At 40.8% G+C, this 23,044-nt stretch overlaps 1 protein-coding gene across 3 annotated transcripts in view; it reads left to right on the plus strand.

The window, feature by feature from the left end:
• The window catches only part of USP15 (ubiquitin specific peptidase 15), a 139,140-nt gene that overhangs the window by 13,332 nt on the left and 102,764 nt on the right, over nucleotides 1-23,044 (plus strand). For 2 of the 3 annotated variants that reach the window (XM_075930764.2, XM_075930758.2), the window contains exon 2: nucleotides 16,575-16,702. In XM_075930764.2, the coding sequence (XP_075786879.1) occupies nucleotides 16,575-16,702 (128 nt within the window). Of the gene's footprint in view, nucleotides 1-14,049; nucleotides 14,444-16,574; nucleotides 16,703-23,044 lie in introns of those variants that run through there. The other variant, XM_075930768.2, reaches the window with a different exon arrangement.

Here is a 23,044-nt window from a genome sequence, read left to right on the forward strand (position 1 = left end):
CAGTTGGTACTGCTCTGCCCCCTCCCCCCCTCCCCCGCACCCCTAACTGCTCCTACAGGGCAGTTGGCAACTCCTGTCCTGCAGGAACCGCTCTCCCTCCCCCTCTCCCCCAGCACACTTGCTTCCCCACCCAAGATTTAATCTCAGATATTTTTAATATAAATCATGGACAGGTTATTTCCTGTGATCTGTTCATGACTTTCACTAAAAATTACCCATGATTACATTATAGTTTTACTTATATAATATTTAGTTCCCTAACATTTAGTGTATATATATTTGACTAACACAGTTCATTACACAGTTCTCTAATGTGTTTGAAGCTTGTTAATTCTACAGTTAGATATTTTATAAACTTCGCACATTTGAAGAGAATAGTCAACCATACTTTCTTGTAACTGCAGTGATGTAAATAAAGCTTCGACATAGGCATGGAACTGAAAGTTAAATGTAAATAAATGTTGTTTGGTTTTATGATGGCATATTATCATGAAATCCTTCAAGTACAAAAGTTGGATGTTGTTGCTTTAAACATGAGTCCCTATTTTACAGCCAGCAGTACAGTTTGTGATAGTTTGTCTTTGTTGTTCTAGTATTGTTTTATCTGTACTTCTTCAGAGTAAGAAGGGGGGAAAAACAGCTTCTCTGGACAATTTGCACAGTTTTGCTGCTGAAAGTGAAATGTCTCAAGTTCAAAGGGCACTTTTCTTAGTTGCTCAGTATAGTGAAATCAATGAATTTTCATAAAGTAACATCTGTTAAATATTCAGGCTAAACATTTTGATTGTGAAATCCAGTGAATGATCTGTCACGTAATGGAACTCTTGATTTTTTTTTTTTAATGGATTAACTAGTGGTATACAACTGAGGAAAATAATCTTTAGATATTGCACAACAGCAAAATAGAAAAGGAAGGGCATCTGCCATTATTTAAGTGTATTGGTATCAATTATCTAGTAAAATACAGTAATAGAAATATAGCCGTGTTAGTCTTTAAAGTGCTACATAATCCTGTTTTTTGTTTCAGCTAGACCAGACTATCAAGATGGTTTATTAGGTGATGAGCTTTTGTGGGCCAGACCCACTTCCTCAGATCAAATAGTGGAAGAAAATTGGCATGACCATATATACCAAAAGATACAATCAAAAAAATGAACACACATGAAAAGGACAAATCAAATTTTAGAACAGAAGGGGGTTGTCTATCTCCCAGAGTCTCTCAGAGTTTAGTATCCTGTTCCAACAATAGAACACCACTTGTCATCACCTACAGCCCCCAACTTAAATCCGTCCAACACATTATCAATAAACTAAAACCTATATTGGAACAGACCCATAGTCTCCCATAGACAACCACCTAACCTAAAGATGATTCTTATCAACAACCACAGGACATACCACACTAATACCAACCCTGGAACTTTCCCTTGCAATAAACCCTATTGCCAGCTTTGTCCACATATTCATTCTGCTGATACCATTATTGGACCTAACCAATTGAGTTATAAGATCAAGAACACATATTCCTGCTCATCCAGAAATATAATTTATGCTATCATATGCCGACAGTGTCCGTCTGCTGTGTACATTGGACAAACGTCTCAGACACTTTGCCGAAGAATCAATGCACACAAAACAGATATTAGACAGGATCACAAAGAAAAAACAATGTCTTGCCATTTCAACCAGAAACGGCATTGTCTCAAGGACTTAACTACCTGCATCCTGCTTCAAAGACATTTTAACACCAGACTTGAAAGAGAATCCTCTGAACTCTCATTCATGCTTAAATTTGACACTTTACACCTAGGTCTAAACAAGGATGCTAATTATCTTACCCATTACAAATATAGCTTCCCAAATTATCACCTCTAATTTGATAGCTCACAGACATTTACCTCCCCTCCATCCCCCTTCTGTTCTGAAATTTGATTTGTCCTTTTCATGTGTTCCTTTTTTTGATCATATCCTTTGGTATATATGGTCATGCCAATTTTCTTCCACTATTGATTTGAGGAAGTGGGTCTGGCCCACGAAAGCTCATCACCTAATAAACCATCTTGTTAGTCTTTAAAGTGCTACATAGTAGTAAAACACAATGTGCAGTCAGACGTTTTTTATAATGATCATTGCTACTGTACCAGCATTGTCATTGATTCAGACATCATATACATGGGGAAAAAAAAGTTATATGAAAAAAACAGTCTGATTCAAAATGTAGAGAGAAGAAATGAAACCAGAATCTTTCTTGTTAGATTTCAGCTTTTATTTTGTTTACGAGGTAATGTCTTTAAATGGTGTAGATTTAAAAAATGTTTACATATTAAAGCTTGTATGAATTTACCTTTGTACTTGTTGTATTTGTTTTCTGTTTTCTAAGAAATGGACACATACAGAGTTTGTGGAAAAAACCCTCATTCCATATTCATGTAATAATTCAGATTAAAGAAATTGGTATATTAGCATTCATTCTAATTTTAACTGTTCCTAATTCTCTCTAGTTGAGGATTTATACATCTGCAATTTGCATGGGTAATGTTGTTAGCTCACTCAGATGTGGGGTATACTTGTATTAGGTATGTTAACAAATGTGTACTTATGTAAATGTGAAATCGCTGGATTTTTAACCATTTACAAGTACATGCTTACACGCAAGGGAACAGGCAGGAGCTGGTGCTTGCAAGGAGCTGTCTTTGAAGCCAGTTCCTGGTGTGCACTGGCTCCTGCCTGCCCCACCGTTGCAGCAGTGCAGGGAGCGCAGACAGCTCTATAGGAGCTGGTGCTGCTTCTATGGGAGGCAACCGGGGAGGGGAATAGGTGGCTCAGCGGGAGCTCCCAATGGGCACCAGTTCCCGCCTCTCTCCCCTCCCCCCCGCTGTATATGTGTATGTAACCGTTAGGATTAATCGAGGCACCCAGTCTTATTGGTTAAATGTGTGAACTGCTACACACTACCATCCCTAGCTTGTATATAATAAAAATCCATGAAGTGTGATCATTCTTTGCTACGTTATTCAAAATATTATTGAGACTTCCAGTAACTCAGTGGTTTAGACATCAGCAGGCTTGACAAATCATTGAATCTACTCGCCATGGGTGAGGAGATTTCAGCCGGTTGCCCTGTTCACCAGCGGCGCGAGCATGTGCAGTGCGGATCTTGCGCATGCGCAGTGTGGGGCTGGTGAGCAGATTTTGCCACCATTTGTCAAGGCCTGGTCATCAGTATACATGGTGTTTTGAAAAATAGTTATAAAAATCTCATGCTTTTTATACTCTGTAGATTAGAGCATAAAATTTGCTTAAATTCAAGTAATTGATTATGAGGTAAAAGAACACTAGTAACCAGACTGGGTAAAGGTTCCAATATATTGGAATTGGAAAAGGTTCAGAAAAGGGGAACAGAAATTATTAGGGATACGGAACAGCTTCTTTATGAGAAGAAATTATTGAGACAGACTTTTCAACTTGAAAAAGAGACAGCAAAGGGGGATATGTTAGAAGTCTTTAAAATCATGACTGGTTACACCTCATAATACAAGTAGTAGGGGTCACTGAATAAAATTAATAGGCAGCATTTCTAATACAAACAAAAGGAAATATTTCTTCACACGACACAGTCAACATGTGGAACTTTTTGCCAGAGGATGTTGTGAAAACCAAGACAATAACAAGGTTCAAAAAGGAAATAACCTTGATGAAGGTTAGGTCCATCAATGGCTATTAGCCAAGATGGGTGTTGATGGGGCTTGCCAGAAGTTGAGAATGGGTGTCAGGGAATGGATCACTTGATGATTCTCTATTCTGTTTATTTCCTCTCATGCATCTGGCATCGGCAAGTTCATGTTCATGCAAATACACTAAATTTGTTTGAATATTTTCTGTTTTTAACTTTAGTTTGATTTACAACAATGAAGAAGAAATTTTGGCTCTTTCAAGTCATATTTGAAGTGAGAATAGATAAAATACTGTAAATTATTCAAATGTAAATTTGCAAAATAAATATTTTTAAATATATTTGTATTTTTGTATTTTAAAAAATTCTTAGCCTAAAGAACCAGAGTAATCACTTAGGTTTTTTTTGTCAAGATCCAAATTTCTTGTTTGAGGTGTAATCAATGTCCACGTTCCGGAAGATAATGGGAAAAGCATCCAGTGGTCCAGATTTGGTCCACTTATTTACTCCCTCTACTTAAAAATAATTGTACAGTGTGTACTATAGTATTAAAAATAATTTTCAAAAAAGTATACCAAATAAAGAATGTTGGATAGCTGGTAATAGAATAGTCAACTAACCGCATGAATTTTTAGCGGTTAGTCCACTATCCTAGAGTCCCAGGGGTGGGGCCGGCAGCCAGTGCGCTCCAACCAAAGTCCTGGGAAGCCTTCTGCTACACTGGGCTGCTGCCTCTGTATCAGAGGCAGCAGCATGGGGTGCCAGGCAGGATTTGGTCTGCGAGGGGAACCAGTTTAAAACCCAGCTCCCCTCATGGACTAGCTGCCTGCCGCCCTGCAGTGCTGCCTCTGATGCTGTGGGGGATCCAAACTCCAGACTGCTGCCGGGGACCAGCCTCTGTCCGCCAGGAACGCACGCGCACAAACACCTCCTGACCCACCCTCTCCCATCCCCTGGACAGGGGCTGCTGCTACGGGCCCAGGCTCGCCAGCAGTAGAGACTGTCATCGTGAAGTAGCCTGGGCCCACTGCTAGCAGGGGCTGTTGCTTCCCTTCTCTCTCTTCCTCCTCACAATGCTGCCTCTATCAGGCAGGTGTCACCACAGAGCTGGTGCTGGGGAGAATGGGCTTTTAAGCTGTTCCACCCAGCACAGTCTCCTGCTTTCCCCGCCCCTTGCTGTCTCTGATAGAGGTAGCAAGGGGAGGGGGAAGTGTGAGTAATCAACTAGATGAGCCTAGTCTTATTGGTTAATTGTCTAGTTGAATACTTATTGACATCCCTATACCAAATAATACCCACGGAGGAAAGAACTGAAAATTGTAGCCTTTCACTTGTAGTTTGTTGTTGCCCATTCCTTTTCTGTGAAAAATTCCATGGTGATATTAATATTTGTCTTTTGTATGTGATCTTAACAGGAAAATCCCTACCAGGGCTCGCCAAGCCGTGGCAAGCCCTGCTTGCCAGCCACGTGGTTCAGTACACTGCGCATGCGTAGACCATGCTGCGGCTCCGTGCTGGCCTATAATCTACTTGCCCATGGCGAGTAGATTACCTAAATTGTCGAGCCTGATTATAACCATGACTTTCCTATTAGAAGTGCTAGAATTGACGCATAACCTAAATTGCTTTTTAATAAAATGCACTATATGTGCTCATTAGTGAAACATCTTTACTAAGATATATTTTACAAGCCATGTAAATGATAGACAGAAATAGTTATGAAAGATGGGAATGGCAGGTGTTATCAGTGAAATCCAGGAGCAGTGGTGAAAAGCCTTTCCCCTTTTGTTAACAGCATTTGAAAGGGGTGCTATTGGGATTTATGCCAAGACTCACTGTTGTATTCCAGCCTCTGGAATAGCAGCAGGCAGAATTGACCAGAGTCTTGTTAATTACTTCTTTATAATATTTGATGTTCTATCATTTGATTATGCCTTATGGATGATGTAACATCCTTGCTACAAATCTTACCAACATTTCAGTGCTTAACTATATGTCATGTGGGCAGTCCTATTTAACATGATACTACCATTCACAAGTGTATGTGTTTGCAGGACTGAGGTCTACAATTTTTTCTAAAATTCTTATTTCCAATTGTTTCCCACCACTCCTCAGGTGGTTTCATATATATGCTTAAAGTTCTTGTTACTTGATACCCTAAACTGAATGTGATAGGTTATAGTGCAGATAATGTAATTCTGTCTTTAACATAGTAAATCTTTCCTGATTAGGGATGGAAAATCATGATATTTAGGTGATCTTTACCCTATATGCTTACCCTTACTGAATAAAGTAATTTTATCATTTAAGAACAGGTGTTTATAGAGATACAAGATTGCTTCTATTATTTGTTAAAGCTGTTTCATAATTCAGAGTTGCTACTTTCAACATTATTGAAATGATTTTGAGTCATTTTGCTATGAATGCTGGAAGCTGAAAGAAATTAGCGTGGACTGAGCTTTCTAATTAACATTTCAGAATTTTTATACAAGAAATAATCTTTTAACATTTTAGTAGTATTCAGATTTTAATTTACACATTTCCCTTTAAATTAACTTATACATTAGAAGAATCTCTTCAGCTTTCCCTTTAATCTAAAATAGGAAGGGCAGTGCATGGAGATAGAACTGTGGCTAGTGGGTAAAATTAACTGTCATTGGATGCTGAAGAAAGAGTTGGTAGATCTGTGAGTTGTTTGGAAGCTCTGTTATACTGGAAATTAAGAAATTTGGGAAGATAGGATATCAGATAACATGCTTCTATATCAGTGGTCCCCAACCTTTCGAGGTTGTCGGGTGCCAGGGGGTGTGGCCGTTCGCCCGCCGGGCGCCAGGGGGCGGGGACACTTGCGCCCCGGGGGCGGCCCCCCCCCATAGCTGCATGCCCGGGGCCGGCGCCTCTCCCTTCCCCCTCCATAGCTGCATGCCCGGGGCCGGCGCTCCTCCCGCCCAGCGCCGCGCGCCCGGGGCCGGCGCTCCCCCCGCCCAGCGCCGCGCGCCCGGGGCCGGCGCTCCCCCCGCCATGCGCCCGGGGCCAGGCCAGCCCCGAGCACCTGGCGGGCGCATGGAAATGCCCCCGCGGGCACCGTGTTGGGGACCACGGTTCTATATAAAAGCGGTAGCTAGTCTTTTCAGTATTATCATTTTGAATTCACTGCATTTCTCAGTCAAACTAATGTAAAACTGAAAGCTAGTGGGCGATTAATATTTAGTAATTGCCAAGCTTTGGTGTAAGCATTGCTCAGGATGGTTAAAAATGAAGTGGTTGGAAATAAAGGATAGAATAAACTGCACTAATGAAATGAGGTAATATTTCTAGAATAAAACACTGAGATTTTTAAATAACAAGATTGAGATGGTGGTAACCCTCAGAACTTTTATCAGGGGCTTACTAAAGGTCACAAGTCTCTAGTCCTTCAAACTTTGGTCAGTCCAGTGTGTGAAGTGTCTCAGGATAGGTATACACTGAAATTAAAAACCTACAGCTGGCTCAGGGTCACCACCTCCTTGCAGGGTCCTAAAACTCAGGCTCTGAACTGAGTCCGGAAGTCTATACTGCAGTTTATCAGCCCCAGAGCCCAGTCCCTGGAAGCCAGAGTCAAATGACCTTGGCCAGTCTCAGCTGTCTAAATGTAGAGTAGACATGTCTTCAGTGGCTAATCACTCTCTGATGGTAGTTGGTGAAGCTGAGCTAATCAGAGAAGACTTGGTGTACGAAATCACTTGCTAGATAAACTCATGAGCAACCGAGACAGCTAACAAAGAGTTTTGGAGAGAGCTGGGAGATTGAGAGGCTTTTCTTGCACATTCAGCGGTACTTGTGATATCAAGATGGTCAGCAGTGTATGTGCCATGTTCTTTTTCTGGCCTGAAACCAGAAAGGATTTCTGGTATGTAAAGTGCAAGTTAGTGGCTGTGCTGAAAGAAAATATTATCAGGTTGGAGGGGCAAGTCGAGATGATGGTACTAACAATCACAGAAGCCAAAGAGTTTCTTGACGTCCAGTTTTGAGAGAAACTAATATCCCTGGTTCAAGGAAGAATGGAGCTTGCCACAAAGGAATCAGTGAGAGAGGATGTCATAGTGGAGGCCTCACAGTTCATAACCTCCAGAAGTTAGAGCACCTAGCAGCATTCTGAATGAGTGGAGACAGATGAGGATAGTCAGACTATGGCCACAGAGAAAGGAAAGACATAAGGAATTCCACACAGCTAGAAGTGTCAAATTGATACCAGTTTCCTAGCATGTGTTATGGAACATTGAGCAGGTCCAAGGAAATGGATAGAGATAGTGGACACACAAATACATGACAGTTTCACCCAACCATTAAGAAAATTAGGCATACCCACAAAGAGTTGGCCAACCATTCAAGGAAGGCAGACAATCCTTGGGGGAGATTCAGTACTCAGACTCAAAAGAATATTCTGCAAGGGACAGATGGATATCAGGACAGCTTCCCAGAGCCAAGATATGAAATGTCATTCTAAATATTGGAAAAGATCCATTGGTGATAGTTTATATCCTACAAATCAGTGTCATTTGTGCTGATACTTTGCAGAGATAGATGACTTTAGAGAGCTTGGAAGTCTGCTGAAGAAGAATGTCTAAGCCATCTTCTCTGAGATGATTCCTGTTGCATAAAGAAAGAAAGACTTAACTATAAGTTAATTCCGTAATCTTTTGTAAGTGGAAGATGTTGGTTCCTTGTAGAAGAATGGTTAACCTTTTATGGTTGGAGCGATGTACTATAGTTTGGATAACCTCCAGTTCAGCAGAAGAGACGACTAATCTCAGTAACAGGCTGGCTAGTGTAGACAGAAAAGGGTTAAACTAGTATCAAGAGGGAAGTTATTAGTACGTAACACAAAACTTAGAAGTTGAGAAAAAATTATCAATGATCCAAAGGATATAAAGATAATTTTCTCTATGTTAATGCGAAGAGCCAGTGTAACAAACAGGAGGAATTGAACTCGCTCACTTATGAGCTTAAATTCAATCTAGTTGATATTACTTGAAACCTGTTTGCCGGAAGGTGGAAATGAATAATGGGATTAGCTTGTGTGATGATTACCTGTTCTGTTCATTCCCTCTGGAGCTTCTGGCATTGGCCACTGTCAGAAGGCAATATACAGGGCTAGATGGACCTTTGGTTTGATCCTGTATGGCCATTCTTATCATGTGTTAGTTCATACACTTGGAATGTAAATCAAAGATTATAACACATTTAGAAAGGATCAGCTGGGCAAAAGGAGAAGGGGAGATGAATTGATGGAGTGAACTAGTCCCAGAAATACCCTGCTGGAAGCCTCAGGGTCCTGCCACACAATTCCAGGAAAGAAGCAGAGGAGCCCTCTAAGCTGCTTAGAGAAGCTTCAGGGGAAAGCAGCCAGTCTGGGGGGAGGGTGCAAAGGACTCGCACATCAGATGGATAGAAATGTAGCCGTGTTAGTCTGGGGTAGCTGAAGCAAAATGCAGGATACAGCTTAGCATAAAAGGAGCTGCAGTGCAAATCAGAGTCAGTTGCTGCTTGGAACCTGTGGAATGAAGGTGTTGCTCCTAGCTGGCTGAAGAATTGCAGCACCATGGACAGCTCAGTGCAGATGGATTGAGAGAGCAAGGATGAGCTGACTACCTTGGCTGGCTGTTGGTCCTAAACCTAAAAGAGATCTGAGAAAGCTTTCGTGAAAGCCATTTTGTTAAGGGAACATGACAGTGTATGGCTGCTATTATTAGGGTCCCTGAGCAGGGACACAGAGTAATGGGCTGCACAGGTTCCCCCCGTAAGCCACTTGGGAAGTGGCCTACAGATGGATGACGATAAACCTGTAGAAGGGGATCTGAAGTATTAAGACTCCAATTTGGAGAGCTATGGCCAGAATAGACCAGAGTGGGTAAATAGTTTCCAGGGAGGTAGCCCTGGGGCATGTCCCCCTATCAGGGTCTGAAGCATTTACAAGCTGTGTTGGACTAATACCCCAAAAGAGGTTTGTTTGAACTATTTTCCCTGTAGACTCAGCCGGAGGGCTGATTCACTAGTAACCACCAAAGAAACTGCCAGAAGGTGTCACTGCAAAAAAAGGTGCAGAGACACACCTGAACAAGAGGCACTTACGAGTACCCCATTACAGGTACTCTTTGTCAAAATAGCATTACCTTTTTCTGAATCAGTGATATCTCAGAAGAAAATTATCTCAAATGCTTATGGTTAAATGTACTAACCAATAAGCACAAAATGGAATACTACTTGATGTCTGCTACAAATCATTAAATCCCACTAGGAAACAGGATGGCCTCTTCCTTATGTGTCTATCTACAATGTGTAGAAGAAAAAGCTGCATGATTCTGGGTGATTTGAATTTGAGTGACGTGTGCTGAAGGTCTCTTGCTACCAGTACTAAAATATCCTTGGAATGTCTAAACATTATAGATGATTATTTTCTATATAATTTGTAGTCTGTATGTGACTATTCCCTAAAATAAAGAGGAACTGATCACAGACCTAAAAATTAATGTTATTTTAGGTAGAAATGATCATGACTTGATAATGTTTATAATTGCAAGCAGAAAAAAGTTCAAACCAGTAATATACATAATTGGTGCTTTAAGAGAGCCAGTTTCATAAAGCTGAAAATAATTAAGCCAAATCAGCTGGGAAGAAGAATTTAATCAGAAAAATGTGATAATTGGGAATTGTTTAAGAACAATTTACTAGAAACCCAAAAACCCATAATAAAGGAAGAAGGCTGTCCTGGTTTTAAAAAAGACCTACTTTAGAAGAGAAATTAGAGCAGATGTAAAATAATACCATCGTTTTTAATAACAAATGTAAGAAAGGGTAAGTTAATAGTAATGATTACATATTGAACATTAAGAATTGTAAAAAATTGATAAGGGAAGCCATAGGATATAAGGAGAAATGTATAGCCTTCAGAGTTAAGGACAATAAGGAGGAGATATTTTAATAGTATTAGACACATCTGATAAGCCTGACAATGATATTGATCCATTACTAGATGAAGATAATAGAATTCTCAGTAATAATGCTGAAAAGCAGACATGTTCAGTATATATTTCTGTTCTGTATGTGGGAATAAACAGGTGATGCAATCACATTATAGCAGGCATGGGAAACCTTTTTTGGTCCAGGGGCTGTTAACCCATAGAAAAATCAATTGAGGGCAAGTGACACGCAAAAAAGCAAACAAATAAGGATTTGAAGCAATCAAATTTTTGAATTGCTCCTCTCTAGCTCTGCTCTGGCACCAATAGTGACTGCTCCAGCTCCACTCCAACTCCGCTCCAGGCTCTGACTCAAATTAATTTTTAACTACAGTAAATAAAAAAGTGCATACTGTAATTTTGAAAAAACATTTTTATGCAGAGTTTTAAAACAATTTAAATGTCATCAACAATGATACAAACTAGAATAATTCATAATTCAATCTGTAAAAAATTATTGCAGCAATCAAGTCATCTTTCATAGCCTGCCACAGATCATTTAAAATTAACTTCAGAGCCGAAAACAGTCGCTCTACACTAGCTTGAGTTGTTGGCATGCTCGAAGCAATTCTACAGGCAGCCTGAATGCGGCGTGGGTAGCCGTGAATGGCCTCAAAAACAGACTTAACTTTTAGCCTACCAATAGACTCCATCGCCTCACAATCTTCTCAAAAGTTTCTCTTGAATAATGCTTCATTACAATTATGAATTGCAGAAACTCGCCGGCGTCTTTCTTTATCCAATTCCTTTTCGAAGTCGTCGTCTTCTTAAGAATTGGGGCTTGAATGATCTCCATTTCCCTGTGATACGTCTCAGGGATGGACGCTCGAACAAATTCAGAATGGAGACGGAATGTTGAGAACAGCCTGCTATTTCTGGAGGATGTGAACTTTCCGAAACCGCAGATTCAATTGTTGATGACTCCTTTTGTTATGTTTTGTTTTCTTCAACCTCTTTCACCGAGTTCAAATGTAGCAATAGATTCTGTTTTTCGAGTCGTCGAGCAATATCAAGGAGCCCTTCCTTTGCCTTTGGTATTTCCCTTGAAGTAAGACGATTCTGATACCGGGGGTCAACATAAACTCTAGCAAGGAAATGAATTTTGTCAAATACTTCTCTTCGCATTTCTGTATGGAGGATAGAATACCTTCTGCAATTTGTCCACCATTTTTTTGCAAGAATTTTGACAGTTTTCGCCATTCCTTCATTAAAACTCCCGGGGCTCCATCGACAGTTTGAAGATTCACGGTTGTTTGGTTTGGCTTTGCCAAGAGGTCTTGCAGGTTCTTGACTTCGTCCCATTTTGCTTTTGTTAACTTGAGTTCTCTTGTTCCAGCAGCAGCCACTTGTTCATAGTAAGATTGAAAAATGAGAAGCCGATCAATCATCGCAAATGTTGAACCCCAGAGAGTCACAGTATCCAATGATTGAGTTACCCCATGTAGATCAAGCAGAATACTTCAAATACTTGGGGTTCATAGTTTGACAACGACTTGTTGAATTTTTGCCAGTAATTTCTTCGCATGTTCTTTGTTCAGTCCAACCCAGATTGCTAACTGAAGACTGTGAATACCACACCTCATCAGCTGGACTTTTGAGTCATCCTCATGAAGCCATGTTGGAAGTATGAGGCTAGGGTCATTAACCCATTGCGCAGCAGCATCAATGTTGAGTTTGATTTCATCCATTCCTTTAGTTCCTTCTTCGGGCAAAATAGCTTCAGTTCTGTCCACATCCCTGTTCTCAGAGGTAGAAATGGTTTCATTGTCCTCGCTGAAATTTTTTCCAGCACACGTCACGTTTGCTGCATTGTCAATGCAGATGCTCAGCACTTGCATTTCACTGATCCCACTTTTTTCTAAAATAGCTTTTACTTGACTTTTCACATAGGAAGAATTGTGACACCCTTCAGTGTCCATTATGTCCAAGGTTTTTACCACAGCTTTATCTTTTCCTTCTTCATAGGGTGCTGAGCATTGATTGCAGGGAAATTTCTGTTTCTACGGGTTGCCATATTCATTTTCAGGTAGCACAATTTTTGCTCCAAAGCTTTCTTGAGCTCTTTGCGACCAGACTCAGCTGTGCTGACAACTAAATGATGAACCGCATCATGCCCCATTGAAACGCCAAGCTGCCGACCCATTTCACCTGCAATTTTTTGGAATCCTTTCTTCTTTAGCCTGAAGGTAGTGAGCGGTGTTGAACTCAAGCAAAACATTTCCATCAGCCCTTCACGGAAAGCATTGGCATCCATGGTGACTGTAACCTTTGAGGACTTCAAATATGAGTCAAGTTTTGTTTGCTCAATTTTGTTTTTGTTTTTTTTTTCAGATGAAGCTCCGCAAAAAATCTTTTCTCCAGGAGTTTTAAAAGAGCCAGATGAATGTCATTTGGTTCTTTGTTGTAACCAGAGCCACATAGTTTTCAGGATGGTTACGTTTTACATGCCGCCAAAGGTTGAAACTTTTCGAGTCACTTGCTTCACTTGTCTTGAAGCTACATGGTTTGAGCTCACCATTCACTTCCTTTTCCACCTTGCACGTTGCCGATTTCTTCTTTTCTGTTCCCAAAAGCCCAAATTTGGGCTATTCAAATTCAAAAGTAAAGACGTTGTCGAGATTCTTTTCTATAAATCGGCTATCCATCATGGGGGACAGATTTGATTTTTTTTTTTTTTTTTTTTTTTTTTTTTGTTGAAGCCATGGCCAAATCTTCTTGTACTGCTACCGCATCCAAATGTTTCTTGTTATGATCTTTGAAAAGCAATGAACAAAAGCATTAAATTTTTTTATAATGTACCTGCTTGTGATATCTTAACCACTTAAGGTACTTTGAATTTATTTTGGATTTTCTGGACAAAAATGATTGCATTTTCTTTTTACACAAAATTATTATTATAGTATATTTTAATATTTTAACATATTTCTTGTGGTTTTAATGAAGTAAGAAGTATTTTAATATACATAGTTAATATAAATTTTTATTTATAAATTGCAAGTTAGTTTTTCTTATGAAATTTTGCGGTAAAAATATTCGAAATATTTTCTAAGTTTTTAATTAATATGTCAAAAACGCTTTAATGTAATTATATCAATGAAACTTGGTATGTGCCGTAGCGTTAGTACCAACATTAATTGTTGGGAAGTAATGAGGCTACACGTTACAAGATTGAAAATAAACACATACTAATCTGCCTGAGTTTGTACTCGCCTAACCTTGGCACAAGGGTGGGAGCAGTCTGCAGTGTTGCCAGATGTCTGATAATTATCTGATTCTTTAATAAAACATATCTCCAAAAAACTTTGTAATTTTGTATCTGTACGTTAAATCTTGATTTTGGCCGAAGTGAGAATAACTGTGACATGTTACGTAAAGTAGTAAATTAGATGTTAATATCAATTGTTATACAATCTGAAACTTTTTGGCACCTTTAGGATTTGCTTGCTAAAATATCTTTCATTTTGGATTGAAAATAGAAAAAAAAACCTGGAGCAGTGGAGCAGTCAAGATTTTCTGTGCTTCGGCTCTGCTCCAGCTCCAGGCAGAAACCTGCAGCTCCACTGCTCCATGCTCCAGCTCCGGGCTCTGCTCCAAAGCCCTGAAACAAACACCACCAACCTCTTTCCATTCACTATTATCAATGGAGGATGATAAACAGAAGCTACTGAATTCAGATGTTTTAAAATCAACAGGTCCAGATAACTTGCATCAAAAAGTTTTTAAAGGCTGGCTGAAACTATTTGCTAAAATTCCCTTCTGATCTACTGGAAAGGTAACTTACAAGTGTAGTTCAAAAGGTAGAAGGCTGTTCTCAGCATATGATTCAAATTGTGAGGGAGACCTAATTGTTGCATTTCATAGAATTTGTTTTCCAGATCTTTTTAATGTTTGTCTTGCACAATTTAAAACCGATTACAGTAAAACTCCATTAGTCCGGCATCCAATGCTCCGGGATTCCTGATGGTCCGGCACCATCAGGAACCCGGAAGTGCTGGGGCAGCCGCACAGGCTTCCCCCATTCAGCTGCTGCTGAAACTGACCAGCAGCTGAATCGGGGAAGCCGGGAGCAGAACAGCTGGGGTGCTGCTGGGTTGGTCCCCTAGCGCCACCCCTCAGCGCTGCGGGACCAACCCGGCAGGACCCCAGCTGCTCTGCCCCAGGGGTCCCCGATTCAGCCGCTGATGAAACAGATCAGCAGCTGATTCCAGGAAGCCCCAGTGTGGTAGCATTTCTCCAAAGTATAAAGCTAACCTGGTATCGTGGATCTCCCATGAACTTTGAAAAATCTGTTTACACTACCAATCAAAATATCTGATAAAAGACTCAAGTGTATATTTTGTTCTACCCAGTACCACAGTTTACAGATAAAGATTTTAAACTATATACAGTAAACTTTCGATAATCCGGCACCTTTAGGACCCAGGGGTGCCGGATTATCAGATATGCCGGACTATCAGAAGGGGAGGGGGGCTATGAGGGGTCTGGAGTGGGGTGGGAGGGGATGCAACCCCAGGCCCCTCATAGCCCCCCCTTACGATAGTCCGGCTCTGCCCCAGGCGTCCCTGATTCAGCCGCTGCTGAAACAGATCAGCGGCTGATTCCAGGAAGCCCGGGGCAGAGCTGCTCTGCCTGGGGCTTCCTGGAACCAGCTGGTCTTCAACGCGTCTGGGCTGTCCCGCTGCCCCCGTGCTCCACGGCTTTGCTCCGGACGCCTGTGGTACAGCAGCGGGGGCGCTGCCGGTTGGTCCCGTAGCGCTGCTCTGGGCGCTACTGGACCAACCCAGCAGCACCCCAGCTGCTCTGCCCCAGGCATCCTGATTCAGCCACTGCTGGCTCAGTTTCAGCAGCGGCTGAATCAGGACGCCTGGGGCAACGCAGCTTGGGTGCTGCTGGGTTGGTCCAGTAGCGCCGAGGAGCGGCGGCGCTACTGGACCAACCCAGCAGCACCCCAGCTGCTCTGCCCCAGGCATCCCCAAGTCAGCTGCTGCTGAAACTGACCTGTGGCTGACTACAGGAAGCCCCTGCCCCGGGCTTCCTGGAATCAGCCGCTGATCAGTTTCAGCAGCAGCTGACTTGGGGATGCCTGGGGTTCTTAAGTTGAATCTGTATGTAAGTCAGAACTGGCGTCCAGATTTAGCCGCTGTTGAAACTGATCAGTTTCAGCAGCGGCTGAATCTGGACGCCAGTTCCGACTTACATACAGATTCAACTTAAGAACAAACCTACAGTCCCTATCTTGTACGTAACCCGGGGACTGCCTGTAAATGCGCTCTTGTATCTATAGGTATACCAGCAAATTTAATCTAGTACAGAGTTGGTCACAGATCTTAACTGAGTTTCCAGACTTACCGTTGAAATGAACTGCTTAATTTTTGAGCTAAGTAAGGAAAACAGGGAAACTTGTTTAAAACTTGGCATTCTTTGACTTCTTTCATGCGATATTGACAGCCTTACAAAACTTTAATGCCTAGCATGAATAACTCTCAGACAATCAAGAACAGATCTGATGGTAAGAGTGGATAGTCATTTTGATAAGTGCTTATATATTTTGTAAGGCTGCTATGTTGAACTTTTTTATAGGAAGGTATTTTGCAATACTATAAAGAAATGCTAGCAACCTATAAATAATACCTGTCTGAAATATTGAACTTGCTGTTATAATAATTAATACTAATATTAAAAAAGATTGGGGATCTGAGGAGTGTTTGTTAGAATGACTTTAAATATCTGCAAATGTGTTCGTATATACAGACGGAGACACGCACATACATTTTTAAGATTTCAGATTGATGATGCCCCTTAGTGATGCACATGCAGCTATTCTACTTTATTTTATATCAATATGGAAGTACTAAAACGGTGCTTCTGTTTTTGTCAGTAATTATCTATTTTCCCTTTTCAAGGTATCTAGTGGATAGTCGCTGGTTCAAACAGTGGAAAAAATATGTTGGGTTTGACAGCTGGGACAAATACCAGATGGGAGATCAGAATGTGTACCCTGGTCCCATTGATAATTCTGGACTTCTCAAAGGTAATTTATTATTTACATGGAATAAAGATGTAAGTATAAACTTTTAGTTTAGTTCAGTAGTTATTTTCACTGATACAATTTTAATCTGCTGCAGTAACAAATCTCACTTTTTATTCCTTAAACAATTTTATATACATATCTTTTCGAAATAGTTTTTGTAAGTAAAAGTGATCTTCATTAGCATTTAGTGATTGTAAACATATTTTGTTCACAGACAACGGTAGGGTGCCAATATTCTTAATGATTTTTTTACAGTTCATGAATTGCTTTGTTATAATACTAGATATGTAATATCATTTGTTGTTATACTAGATATGTAATTAGAGTAATATCAATATTTAATAACATTTTGAGGTTCTTTTAATTTTCTTTCTCATTTTCGATCCTTAGCTTAAGAATAGTCTTGAGTCAGCCACTGAGGTTGATGATCTAACTCAGTGCAAGTTCACTAATATAAGCGCTTGTATGTATGCAGAAGTTTTATTGCTTCAACGGAAAACCTTTTTAAACGTGTGCAAAACGTGTGTACATTCTAGTTTAAAACAGACTTATTTCATTTGGCTTAAGTTGATTCCCAATTGACTTAAGCAAAATTTAAGTGTTCAGATTCTTCTGCACTGGCATAAACTAAATTGTTAGAATTACGCCTTGAGGCTTTGTCTGTGCTACACACCACTGGAAGTGGCATTTAGGGTACACATAGTACAAGCTACTGTGAAATTCCTGCTGCATCCACACTGCAGTGTTTGGTTACACATGTCAGTGAAAGGCTCTGGCATGGAGACTTCAGCAGTTCTCAGCTGTAAGAGCCTTTCACCATGGCAAGGAACAGCAGTGGGCAAAGATTGAACCTTCCCAAGTGTCCCCTCAGAGGGTAAAGGCTCTAACAGTAAGGAGATAGTTTTTCCAGCTGCCCCTATGGTGGGATCAAACTCTAGTGCAGCGGTTCCCAACCTTTTCCAGGTGGGAACCCATTTTGACAATTCAGGAAGACTTGGTGACCCAAGGCAATTCAAAAATTAGGGGGGGGGGAGGGCAGAGCCACCTGGGGAGACACTTGGCGACCCTTTTGAAATGTATTGGCGACCCATATTTGGGTCCCGATCCATAGGTTGGGAAACCCTGCTCTAGTGGCAGGGAGCTGCCAGAGCCTTTCACCCCTGCCAAAGCCTTGCAATATGGAAATACTTTGCAATAGAGAACTGCTCATGCTTTTCTCCATTGCAGCCTCCTTGCCAGAATCTTTTCCTGCTGACCATCTTTTCCAGATTGGGTGAATAGAGAGCATACATGCCTGTGCCTTTCACTGTATCTTTACCTACTTAGGCCATGTCTTAATGTTACATTGTTATTTATGTTCTGAGGGGGCTACATGTGTACTTACTTGTCAAAAGAATTGTGCAGAGTAACAGTTCCCTTAGTTAACAGGTGCATCTTCGTCATGTAAACAAGCCCTAACACCTTATCGCAGTAACCTCTGGAGTCCATGAACAAGATGCATTGTTTGGTTCTATGACTGTGTAAATTTATCAACCTGTTCCAAAACTTTCTATACTGACTCTTCACTCTGGGACAGTGCCTCAGGTTTGTCACCTAAAAAGAATTGCTGGAGTGTGGGGATCTCCCTCCTGTTTCTCTGCTTTCAACACCAATGTAAATAATTCATTTAGTTTTGCTGCAACATCTTTGTTTTCTTTGAGTGCTCCTTTAGCTCATCAATCTTCCAGTGTGGCACCACTGATTGTTTGGCAGGCTTCCTGCTTCTAATATAGTTAAAAGAATTTTTGCTGTTAGTTTTTGTCTTTCATTGGTTACTCTGCTAATTCTTTCTTGTCCTGCCTTATTATATTTGACTTGCTAGTGTTTTGCTCCTTTCTATTTTTCATACTAGGATTTGACTTCCTGTATTTAAAGTGTGTCTTTTTGCCACCAACTGCCTCTTTTACTTGGTTGCATTTTTGTTTGTTTCTCTTACTGCTTGGATATTTTTATTTGAGATATGCATTTAGTTTGTGCCCCTGTTATGGAATTTTTAAAAGTGTCTGTGTGCAGTTTGCAGATTTGAGCTCTTTGATTGTTTCTTCTAATTTATCTTGAGTAGCCTCCTTGTTGTTTAGCTCTCCCTTTTCAAGTTAAATGCTACCATGAGACATTTATTTAGCCCTTCCCCATTACCAAGCAGATCAGCTACATACGCTTTATATACCAGATCCTGTGCTTCACTTGGGACTGGATCAAGAATTGCCTCTCCCCCTATGGGTTCCAGGACAAGGTGCTCCAAGCAATAGTCATTTGTGGTAACTAGAAGTTTTCTTTTTTATCCCTTCCTGAGGTGATATACACGGAAGGATAGTTGAAATCCTCAGCTATTATCATGTTTTCTGTATTTGCAGCCTCTCTAATCTCCTTGGACATTTCACAGTAAGCTGATGATTGAGGGAATGCAAGCCAAAAGAACAGTTTAAAAATGTTGAATAGGTATATGATGAAATTCATCTTAGTGATTCTAAGGAATTAGTAGAAACAATCCTGGAACCATTAGCAATTGTCTTCAAGAACTCATGGAAGATGGACAAAGTTCCAGAGGACTGATGAAGGGCAAACATAGTATATGCCTTTAAAAGGGGGAACAGTAGAGACCCAGGGAACTAGATTGATCAGCATAAATTCAATACACAGAAAGTTATTGGAACAACTTATTGTACAGTTCTTAAATGTGATGCTTTTGGGGTTCAACCCAGACCAGTTGGGGCTTATCACTGCATGTCCTGCGGCTCTGGGTGTCTTCAGAGCTATTCTGAAGATATCAATGGCTTTGACGCCAACAGTTAGCCATTTATTTTTGCATGGTGATACCAACATCCTCCTCAGTCCCTAAATTCTCCAAAACTATCTGCCCTGTTGTGTCCAGCCTCTTCTGGAACACTCACAGAAGTTAAGTTTGTTTTTCAAAGAGATGGTAAACATCATCTCATTAGTTTGCCTGGCATTGACAAAATTTTTATTTCAATCTTCACACTGAATAGATGTATACTAAAAGTAAAAAAAAGTTTATTAAACAAAAGGTCATAGATGTAAATGATACCAAATATAAAGAATAAAGATAGAAGTGGCTAGGAGAAAAAATGGAAATATGCTTCTCAGCATGAATATGCTTTAATTTTAGTAAGTTATAATCTTTGCCTAAGTGGATTTCTCACCTATATTTTGTTCAGAGACTTCAGCCTTCTTAGATGAAGGATCCAACATTCTGTGATTTCAAGAGCTCCTTCAGTACCTCAAGTGATAGAAACAGAAAGTGACTTTGATGTCCATCTTTACCCTATTACCAGAGGCAGGAAGGCTGCCTTCTATTCTTCCATTCCTATTGACTTCCCACCCACTGCTGTTTGATATGAATATAGGTCTCCATAATGCTTAATTTACATTGTAGACAAATATGGTTAACTTCTTGCCTGTGTGGGAGAAAAACTGTGTTTAATCACAGACTTTAAAGCATAATATCAGTGGAGATTGATAATTCCGTATAAGATGTTAATGCACACATTTCACAGTGGGTCTTAATCATCAATATGTCACAAACTTTCATAAAAGACATTATTTGATACACTTTTATAAACTGTGGTATTGTATAATCAATTCATGCAGTTGTTTGTCATTTGAAGTTCACATGTCCTGTTCTCTCATTGGGGTGTCTGTACTCTGTTGTCATGGGAAGCACCTAATGGATACTAGAGCTATAAGTAAGGTTAAGATTTTGGCACAGGGATTTTTATTGAAATTCACTATCATGAAGGGAGAAATAAACAATAAATCATGGAAACCAGTACTCCACAGCACAAGACTAACAGCACAAGATCCACCACTGAAGCCTGACAGCGGTTGCCTCACTGCTGCATGGATGAGAGGGGGCTGACTGCCCAAGCCAAGCCTTTGCACAGGAGGTTAGAGGAGTGCAACAGCTAGGTCCAGAGGTCAGAGATCTGTAAAAGTCTCAGAATCTGAGTCAAAATTGTATCCTTAATTATAAGGCATAGCCAACATGGATTTGTCAAAAGTAAATTATGACAAACCAACTTAATTGCTTTCTTTGACAGGGTTGCTGGCCTGTTGGATAGGGAAAGCAATAGATGTGATATAGCTTAATTAGCTGTCAGATTGGGAGGTGTTCCCAGAGAGGGATCAATTTGAGGTCCAGTGTAGGGATGTGAAGAACTAGTCGACTGGCTATCTGATAAGCAAATGCTTATCGGATAGTCGACAGGGTAGTCGACTAATTGCTTCCCCTCCCCCCTTGCTTCCTCTATCTGAAAGAGGCAGAAAAGGGGGGAGAGGAGGGAGTACTTCAATGCGACAGTGCCTCGTGGAACCCTGGGCCAGACCTGGGCACCATGTGGCACTGCCACTTTGAAACGCTGCGTGCAGCCCAGGGCCAGCTGGGGGGTTCCCTAGGCTGCACGTGGCATTTCAAAGTGTCAATGCCACGTGCAACCCAGGATCAGCTGAGGACTCCCCCACTGACTCTAGACTCCATGTGATGCTGCCACTTTGAAATGCTGTGAGGAGCTTTTCAAAGAGGCAGCACCACATGAAGCCCGGGGTCAGCGGGGGAGTCTGCAGCTGACCCCGGGTTGCACAGAGCACATTTGCCTTTGAAGTGTAGCAACAGCCTTAGGGCTGTTGCTGCACTTCAAACGTGGAGGTACCATATCGACTAATCAAGTAGTCGATGCAAAATACATCGACTATTCGATTAGTCAGTTACTCACAATTTAACATCCTTAGTCCAGTATAGTATTTTCATTAATGGCTTGGATAATGGAGCGAAGAATATGCATATAGACAGGGCTCGCCGAACCATGGTGAGCCCCACTCGCCAGCCACGCTGTCGGGCGATCTGCACATGTGCAGATCGTTCTGCACATGCGCAGATCGCCCGAACCCGGCTCTTCTGGGTTGCAATCTACTCACCTGTGGTGAGTAGATTGCATTATTTGTAGAGCCCTGCATATAGAGTACACATGACTGAAGCTAGGAGTTGTTGCAAGCACTTTGTGAGGTCAGGATTAGAATTCTGAACAACCTTGACAAATTGGAGATTTGATTTGAGATCAACTGAATAAAAGTCAATTAAAATAAGTACAAAAGTACTTTCTTTAGGAAGGAAAAATCAAATGCACAACTACTCCATGATTAGGTAGTAGTTCTGCTGAAAAGTACAGTTGATTGCAAATTGAATGAGTCAGTGGTGTGTCGATGAAGGTACAAGAGGCTAATATTATTCTGGAGTGTTTTAACAGTGATGTTGTATATAAGACATAGGAGGTAATAGTCTGGCCTACTCAGCACTAATGAGGCTTCTTCTGAAGTAGTTTCTCCACTTCTGGGTGCCACATTTTAAGAAAGATATGAATAAATTGTAGAAGAGTCTGAGATGAGAAACAAAAATGATAAAAGGTTTAGAATCCTGACCTATGAGAACAGGTTAAAAACTGGGCTTCTTTAGTCTTGAGAAAAGGAGACTGAGGGTGTCCTGGGAAGGCTTTTATTATGTTGAAGACTTTTCCAAAGAGGATAGTGGTCAGTTCTCCTTGTTCATTGATGGCAAGATGAGAAGTAATGGGTTTAATCTGCAGCGAGGGAGATTTTAATTGCATATTAGGGTTATTATACCCTAGAATGTAAGTTTCTAAAGGAGGTTGTGGATTTCCTATCACTAGAGAGTTTTTTAAGAACAAAATGGACAAACATCTGGTCAGGGATAGTCTAGGTTTATATGGCCTTGACACAGCCAATTAATTCTGTTACCAGAAAGTTTCACTGCCTGAAATCTTATGAAAGGAAAGGTGTATGGAAATTAGGTCCTTTCCACTGTTTCCTGATGAGTGGCCATGTAGCCCATAGTGTTGCAAAGGTTGCATGCTACTTTGCTTGTACCTTTGACCTTCTCAGAGCTGGCAGTGATGATAGCAAGGAGCACTCTCCCTTGACTTTGCACTGAATGCAACACTTCTCTCATATTCTGTCACCTGCATGTGCACATGCTATAAATCTACTAGCAGGTATAGAGAGGATTGCTGCTTTTAGGATGAGGAAAGATCTGTAGGAGGAAGTTTTATGCATCTCCATTGCCTTTGTAATTGGAGCGGCAGGCATACCTTATTGCTCTCTTCCACTTCAAGGCTGTGTCTAAACTACATCCCTTTTTTGAAAAAGGGATGTAAATTAGACGCTTCGAAATTGCAAATGAAGCTGTGATTTAAATTTCCCATGCTTCATTTGCATAATGGTAGCCATGGTTTTTTTTTCAAAAAGGGGCTCTTTAGACGAGGATCGTTTGAA

The sequence above is a fragment of the Pelodiscus sinensis genome, chromosome 1, assembly GCF_052426305.1.
Source record: "Pelodiscus sinensis isolate ZL-2025 chromosome 1, ASM5242630v1, whole genome shotgun sequence".
Classification (NCBI taxonomy): Eukaryota; Metazoa; Chordata; order Testudines; family Trionychidae; genus Pelodiscus; species Pelodiscus sinensis.